We start from the raw sequence: 8,991 nt of genomic DNA on the forward strand, positions 1-8,991 counted from the left end.
AAAAAAAAAAAAAAAAAAAAATTAGAAAAAGTTAAATTTTATCTTAGTATTATTAACCATTATATATACAGGAAAATTTTCCATATCAGTAGTTGAAAAATGCCTTTCTACTCTAATATACTTTAACATTCATCATTAGCAACTCATGCAAGCATTTCTTTAATATCTAATATTTTATGCTACATGCATATCATTCATTACCATTTCAATATTGTTTTGACATTTACATTATGACTTTTTGATTACCGTAAATACTATTATAGTGGATATACAGTTGCATAACTTCGTGAGTAAGAATAATCGTGACACTTGCTGTGACCCACAATTGCATCATTCTACTCCAGCCTGGGTGACAGGACAAGACCTTGTCTCAAAATAATAAAATAAGCCTATAATCTGTCCTTTCCCCTTATAAAGTAAAAACATTTTACTATTCCTTCATTCTTAGAGTTTTATTTTTATTTTAAATTTATATTTTTATTTTATTGTAAATATATATAAATAATTATATAAATTTTAACATAAATAAATATTTTTTTTGGTTTTTTCAACTTTTACTTTAGAATTAGGGGTGCATATGTAGGTCTGTTGCATAGATATATTGCATCATGCTGAGATTTGGTGTATAAATGAATCTATAACCTAGGTAGTAAGCATAATACACAACATGAAATAAACAGTTTATTTCAATTCATACCCCCACCAACTTCCCTACCTCCCCATCTTGTATTCTCCACTATTTTTCCCATTTTCATGACCACGTTTACTCAGTGTTTTGTTCCCACTTACAAGTGAGAACAAGTGGTATTTGGTTTTCTGCTTCTTTATTAGTTCACTTAGGATATTGGTTTCCAGCTGCATGTATGTTGCTGCAAATAACGTGATTTCATTCTTTTTTATGGCTGTGTAGTATTCCATAGTGTAAATATAACACATTTTCCTTATCCAATCCACCACTGATGGGCACCTGGGCTGATTCCGTATCTTTGCTATTTGCGAATAGCACTGCAATGAACATACACACATATGTGTCTTTTTGATAGAATGATTTATTTTCCTCTGGGTATATACCCACCAGGAGGATTGCGGGGTTGAATGGCAGTTCAACTCTCAGTTCTTTGAGAAGAATCCAAACTGCTCTCCACAGTGGCTGAATTAATTTACATTCCCACCAACAGTGTGTAAGTGTTCCCTCCTCTCCACAGCCTTGCCAGCATCTGTTATTTTTTGACTTTTTAACAAAAGTCATTCTGACTGATGTGAGATGGTATCTGGTTTGCATTCCTCTAATGACTGGTGATGATGAATATTTTTTCATATATTTGTTGGCCACTTGTGGGTCTTCTTTTGAGAAGTGTCTGTTCATGTCCTTTGCCCACTTTTTACTGCACCTTTTCTGTTTAGATATGTTTAGATAAACAAATACCATTGTGTTACAAATCCCTACAGTTTTCAGTATGGTAATAGGCTACGCAGGCTTATATTCCAGCGACAACGGGCTATACCATATAGCCTAGGTATGTAGGTTATACTACACACGTAGGCTGTGGTAAGCAGTTCTAATACAGTCACGTGTCACTGAAGGATGGGGATACGTTCTGAGAAATGTGTCAGGTGATTTTATCATTGTGCAAATGTCACAGAGTGTACTTACAGAAATCTAGATGGTATAGCCTATTACATACCTGGGCTATATGGTACAGCCTGTTGCTCCCAGACTACAAACCTGCATGGCCTATTACTGTACTGTACACTGCAGGCAACTGTAGCACAATGGTAACTATCTGCATATCTAACATATAAACATAGGAAAGGTACAGTAAAAATATGGTATAAAATATATTTTTTTAAAGTATACCTGTATAAGGTATTTGCTATGAATGGAGCTGCAGGGCCTGAAGTTGCTCTGGGTGAATTACTGAGTGGTGAGTGAATGGGAAAGCCTAGGACTTTATTGTACACTACTGCAGACTTTACAAACACTGTACACTTACACTACACTACATTTAAAAAAATATTTTTCTTTCTTTCATGATTAACCGTGTCTTACTGTGACTTTTTCCATAAACTTTTTAATTTTTTTAAAACCTTTTGACTCTTGTAATAACACTTAGCCTAAAACACACACATTGCATAGCTCTACAAAAATGTTTTTATATGCTTATTCCAAAAGCTTTTTTCTATTTAAACTTTTTTTCTTTTGCATTTTAAGCTTTTTTGTTAAAAACTAAGACACAAACTCAGACATTAGCCTGCATCTATACCAAGTCAGGATCATCCATATCACTGTCTTCCACCTCCAGATCTTGTCCTACTAGAAAGGAGATGACACATGAAGCCGTCATCTCCTATAGTAACAATGCTTTCCTCTTGAATACCTTCTGAAGGACGTGCCTAAGGCTGTTTTTACAGTTAACATTTTTTCTTTTCTTGTTTTTTGTTAAGAATCAACTTTCTGCAATTTTTTTCTTTTTTTAAGTAATGTTCTTTTCTTTAGAAGTAGCAGGAGTACACTCTACAACAATAATAAAAAGTACAATAAATACATAAACCTGTAACACAATCATTTATTAGCATGAACAGGTATTAGGTACTATACATAACCATGTATTATACCTTTTATACAACTGGCAATGCAGTAAGTTTGTTTACACCAGCATCACCACAAGCACGTAAGTAATGCACTGTGCTAGGACACTATGATAGCTACAACATTACTAAGTGATAGGAATTTTTCAGCTCCATTATAATCTTATGGGACCACCATTGTATATGGGGTCCATCGTTGACCAAAATGTCCTTACGTGGCACATGATTATACCACCTTTCTGAGAAACATGAAAAAGATTAAAATACTGATTTACTAGCTGAATGGATGAAGTAAAAGGTAATCTTCCTTAAACACAGAATCTTAAAATTTCTTAATACAGAATGCTTACGTGTTAAATATAGGATCACTTTCTCCATTATTATTTTTCTCTTCTATCAAATTATGTCTGTGCTATCTTTTAAATGTCCTCCAAAATCATGTGTTGAAACTTAATCCCCACTGTGCTAATACTAAGAGGGGGAACCTTTGGGAAATGATGAAATCGTAAGGGCTCTGTGCTCATGAATGGATTAGTGCCTTAAAAGAGGACTGGAGGGAACTAGCTTAGGCCCATTTTGTCCTTCTGCCTTCCATGTGAGGACATAGTGTTCATCCCCTCTGGAGGATGCAGCAATAAGGCACTATCTTGGAAGCAGAGAGGGCAGCCCTCACCAGATACCAAACTTGCTGGTATCTTGATTTTAGACCTCCCAATCTTCAGAACTATGAGAAATAATGATCTACCATTAGCACAGTGGCTTACAGTTATAATCTCAGCTTTTTGGGAGGCCCAAGGCAGAAGGACCATTTGAGACCGAGTTTGAGACCAGCCTGGGCAACATAGCAAGACCCATCTCTAAAAAAAAATTTTTTTTTAATTAGTCAGGCATGGTGGTGCACGCATCTAGTCCCAGCTGCTCAGACGCTTGTGGCAAGAGGACTGCTTAAGCCCAAGAGTTCACTAAAAAGTTTTAATATTTCACTGAGAGATAAGAAGAAAGTACTTTAAATGTGTAATGAGAAACAATCAGAACACAGGCTTTTCCATACTGCTTTATCACTTTTCCAATTTTATTAAAACTGGTTGCTTTAGGAGAACAACATGATCCTATAGATTATGAGCAAAGTTCACTGAGGACTTTTTCACCTAAGGTTAAGTAGACTATATTTCACTATCAGGTGTAGATAAACAATTCCACTTAACAGATGAAAACAATGAAGTAGAGATTGAATTACTGAAATAGAGATATACAGTAAATCACTAGCTGAGTAAACAATCCAAAATTGCTGACTTCTAACTTACTTCTGTATTCAGAGTAAGCAAATACACCAAGTTATTTAAATTCACAAGTGAAAAGCTTATCTAGTCGACAGCAATTTATTAATTTCACTAATAATATTTGTTGTTCTAGGGTTTCAGAACTCTCAGAAGTTAAATTAACTAAGAAATAATGAATATCAACATTAAATTAGTACAATAATTTTATCTTATTCTAACTTCTCTTCATTTGCCCTCTATGTCCTTTCTCCTACACTAAAAAAAAAGATTGAGACTAAAAGCATTCCAACTGTATCAACTATGCATAGCAACAAAATTTGCCTTGTGTGGTTACAGAAATCCCATTTTGCATATTACACTGAAGCGGCCTGAGAAAAGTAGAAAAAAGGCAATCTCACCTTGAGTGTGACATCGCAGAGTTCTCCATTTTCATAAAATCGAAGAAGAGAACCATGAAAATCTTTCCAAGCTTCATTTGCTTCAAAAATAAAGGAATCTTCTCCATCACCATCACTAATTGAGGATCTGTTCTTTATTTGCTGGTGCTGTTGTTGCCTTTTCCCCTTTGTAATGTGATTCCTAGCTTGTTTAGTATTCACAGAATCTGAAGCCATTTGCAATATTCCTCTTTCAATATAGCTCTCTTCTCAAACATGCCATTTATTCTTTTTCAAAGGGTAGGGGGAAGGCAGAAGGTAGATGTAGACACTACAATTCAGACGTTTTTCAAAACCCACTCAACTGCCATTGTACAGTTTGCTGTGACTGAAAAATCAATAATAAAACACATAGAGACAAACCAAAAGAAAAAAATTATTGTTAACTATAATTTGTTAATACTATACATGCAAAATAATTATATCAATCATTATTTATAAAAGAACAAAAAACTTTGTTTTTATGCTAAATAACACATAATTCACTTCTGCTAATTATTTTATATCAATAAAGGAACTCCTTTAAAATCCAACAGGAACAACTGACTTGAGCACATGACTTTTGAGATGTGTAATATGCTATCTTCAAAGAGAAAGGCTATGGACTAAAATTTTTCTATTTTTAAATTTTTATTTCAGAGACGGGGTTTCTCCATGTTGCCCAGGCTGGTCTCAAACTCCTGGGCTCGTGCAATCTGCCCACCTAGGCCTCTCAAAGTGCTGGGATTACATGCTTTAACCACCACACACGGCCATGAACTGCAAAAGTTAAGTTTTGAGACTTAACTCGGAATTTTTTTTTTTTTAGCAAAACAACATGATCCTACAGATGATAGGTAAAGTTCACTAAAGACTTTCTCATCCAAGTGTAGATAAACAACCCCACTTAACAGATAACAATTAAGTAGAGATGAAATTACTGGAATAGAGATATACAGTAAAACACTAATATAGCTGCCTTCCAACTATACAATTTAGTAATGCAAGGCCAAAACAGAACGATATTTTGATTGAATTAGGTTCATCCTAGATTCTGAAGTCAGATTATGGTTCTACCACATACCAAATATATGAGCTTGAGCAAATGACAACCTGCTTAGACCTCGATCTCTTCTGTAAAATAGAGATACCATTTAAGGAAACATTTTCAGGATTAGAAATATTGTACTGCCAAACATAGGAAATGCTGCACTCTTATAAAGATCTCATTTTATTTGCATTTTCACATAGAACTTATTAGTATTTACATACCAAATCAAACTTTCCTCATCATCAAAGCATATTTGATGAACAGTCACACCATCAATAATTCTATGCTACAATTCTACTTTGCTGACAAGAACAGAGGATTTCAAGTTACTAATAAATAGACACCTATTCCATCACTCACTGGCTGTGTAATTTTTTTTGAGGCTGTGTAATTTGTAAAACTGAGGCCTTACTAATCCTCAGTTTCTTCATCTATAAACAGGGATACCTATCTCCCTCATGGCACTATCCTGAGAAATACATCAAATACAATAATGAATTTACAAGTGCTTGTTTAAAATATTGGCATTATCAGAGTGGATAGCTCTGCTTATTATGTAGTTTCAGAAAACTCTAAATATTCTAACCAGAACTTTAGCTATATTAGGTTCTTTATTGTTAATCTCATCATTTCCAGCTTTTGACAGAAATCAAAATGGTCAATGTAAGGTTATAGATTATAGTTTTTAATGCCTTCTTATGGTTTCTGTGGCAGACATACATGATAGTGATCCTTAATGAGTCATGTCTTCATATAAATCCCTTGCATGCAGGAAGAACCTGTGACTTGCTTCTAATTGACAGAATGTGGGAAAGTGATGAGATGTCACTCTCTTGATTACGTTACATTATAGAATACTGTGTGAGCAGACTGGAGTAAGAAGTTCTCCTGCAGGCCTTGAAAAGCAAACCATCATGGAGACAGCCATGTAGCAGGGAATTACAGGCAATCCCTAGGACCTGAGAGAGGCTTTCACCTGACAGTCAGTAAAAAGCCAGGCCCTCAATCATACAGCTCCAAGGAAATGAATTCTGCCAATGACCTGAATAAGTGTGGAAGCAGATTTCTCCATAATTGAGCCTCTTCATAATACAGCCTGGCCAATAGCTTTATTGCAGTCTTATGAGATCCTAAGCAAAGGACCCAACTATACTGTGCCCAAACTCCTGATGCACGGCAACTGTGAGATAATAAATGCATATTATTTTAAGCCACTAAATTGTGGTAATTTGTTACACACAATAAAAAATGAATGCAGACACCTTCTGTCAGGTCTAAAATGTTATCTGAGGAAAGCATCTATAGATATTCTAACAGGCACCAGTCACTGTAATATCTCTTCTAAATTCACATTCCTGCTGCAAAATCAACAAAGAACAGATGGGACAAATAGAAAACAAATAGCATAATCAGGGCTTAAAAACTTTTTCTGTAAAGGGCCACAGAATAGATATTTTTGACTTTCTGGGCCATATGGGTCTCTATCACAACTACTGAACTCTGTCATTGTAACACAAAAGCAGTCACAGACAATAGTAAATAAATAAATATAGCCATGTTCCAATAAAACTTTAATTATAAAAAAAAAACAAAACACTTAGTTGCCGGGTGTGGTGGCTCATGCCTGTAATCCCAGCACTCTGGGAGACTGAGGTGGGTGGATTACCTGAGGTCAGGAGTTCAAGACCAGCCTGGCCAACATGGCAAAACCTCGTCTCTACTAAAAAATACAAAAAACAGCCAGGCATGGTGGTGCGCGCCTGTAACCCCAGCTGCTTGGGAGGCTGAGGCACCAGAGTCACTTGAACCCAGGAGGCGCAGGTTGCAGTGAGCTGAGATCACACCACTGCACTCCAGCCTGGGCAACAGAATAAGACTGTGTCTCATAAAATAAAATAAAATAAAATAAATAAACAAAGAATAAACACTTGGTGAGTGTGATTTAATCCCCAAGCTCATAGTTTGCTGATCCCTGAGTAAGATGTTGAGTTAAACGCAACAGCATCAATAATCACATTAAATATAAATGGACTAACCATTTCCAATTACAGGCAGAGACTCAGGAACGCTACTCAGCAATAGGGACAAGCTATTGAAACATATAACAACCTGGATGAATCTCAAAGTATGCTCAATAAAAAAAGCCATACAGTATGATTCTATCTATATAACATTCTCAAAATGACAAGGTTATAGAGGTAGAGAACAGATTATTGTTTGCCAGAGGTTAGGGAAGGATGAGAGGACAGGAGTAGCTGTGGCTATAAATGAGTAGCACAAGAGATACTTGTGATGGAACTGTACTGTATCTTGATCATATGAATCTACACATGATAACATACACATACACACGAATGCATGTAAAACAGGTGAAATTTGAATAAAACAGACAATGTATCAAAGTCAATTTCCTAGTACAAAAGTTATACAAGATGTTATCACTGAGGGAAACTGGGTGAAGGAAATATAAGATCTATTATTTCTTAGCATTGCAAGTGAATCTACAGTGGTCTCAAATAAAGACTTTTTTAAAAAGAGAGATTTTCAGATTGGATAAGAAAAAGCAAAATCCAACTATCAAATGCGTACAAGAAAAAACACCTACTTTAAGTATAAAGACACAGTTAAAGGAATAGGATCGAAAGAAGACACACCATGCCAACAGTAACAACAACAACAAAACCCTAAAGAATTTTATTAAAACTGAAGAGTAGCTATAATATCAAACACATAAAATTGTTAGTGATAAAAAACACTATATAAAAATATCATATGCAAAAGAAAGCAGTTGGACCCTTACTTTACACCATATACAAAAATTAACTCAAAATTCATTAAAGACCTAAATGTAGCCCTGAAACCATAAAATGACTAGACTTGAAACCATAAAGCTACTGGAGGAGAAAACACATGGGGAAAAGGCTTCACAACATTGAATTTATCAATGATTTCTTGTGTATGACGTAAAAAACACAAGCAACAAAAGTAAACACAGACAAATGGGACATCAAACTTTAAAACTTCTGTGCAGCAAAACAATCAATCAATAGAGAAGAAAAGACAACCTATAGAATGGAAGAAAATAGTATTTGCAAATATATACCTGGAAAGGGGTTAATATCCAGATATACAAAGAACTCCTACAACTCAATTAAAAAAAAAGAAAAAAAAAAGAACCCAATTTTAAAATGGGCAAAAGGTTGGGTGCAATGGCTGGTGAATGACTCTAGTCCCAGCCACTTGGGAGGCTAAGGTAGGAGGATCACTTAAGCCCAGGACTTCAAGGTCAGCCTGGACAATACAGCAAGCACCTGTTTCAAAACAAAACAAAACAAACAAAAACTAAAAACATGCCAGGTGTGGTGGTTCACTCCTATAATCCCAACACTGGTAAGCTGAGACTGGAGGATTGTTTGAGCCCAGGAGTTCAAGATCAGCCTGGGCAACACAGACCTTGTCTCTACAAAAACAAAACAAAAATTAGCTGGACGTGGTAGCATGTGCCTATAGTCCCAGCAACTCAGGAGGCTAAGGTGGGAGGATCACTTGAGCCCAGGAATTCAAGGATGCAGTGAGCTGTTATCATGCCACTGAACTCCAGCCTGAGTGACAGAGTGAGACTCTGCCTCAAAAAACAAAAAGAGAAAAAAAAAAA

At 35.6% G+C, this 8,991-nt stretch overlaps 1 protein-coding gene and 1 pseudogene across 3 annotated transcripts in view; one reads left to right on the forward strand and one right to left on the reverse strand.

Moving 5' to 3' along the window:
• KLHL8 (kelch-like family member 8) overlaps positions 1-4,636 on the reverse strand; it is a 32,188-nt gene extending 27,552 nt beyond the window's left edge. For 2 of the 3 annotated variants that reach the window (XM_011951805.1, XM_011951803.1), the window contains exon 1: positions 4,268-4,630. In XM_011951805.1, coding sequence (XP_011807195.1) covers positions 4,268-4,483 — 216 coding nt within the window. In that variant the 5' untranslated portion in view covers positions 4,484-4,630. Of the gene's footprint in view, positions 1-4,267 lie in introns of all 3 variants that reach the window. The other variant, XM_011951802.1, reaches the window with a different exon arrangement.
• Positions 4,637-5,123: 487 nt separating this feature from the next.
• Positions 5,124-8,991, forward strand: part of LOC105518730 — a 12,146-nt pseudogene continuing 8,278 nt past the window's right edge.

Source organism: Colobus angolensis, unplaced genomic scaffold (genome assembly GCF_000951035.1).
Source record: "Colobus angolensis palliatus isolate OR3802 unplaced genomic scaffold, Cang.pa_1.0 Scaffold328, whole genome shotgun sequence".
In the NCBI taxonomy this organism is placed as follows: Eukaryota; Metazoa; Chordata; class Mammalia; order Primates; family Cercopithecidae; genus Colobus; species Colobus angolensis.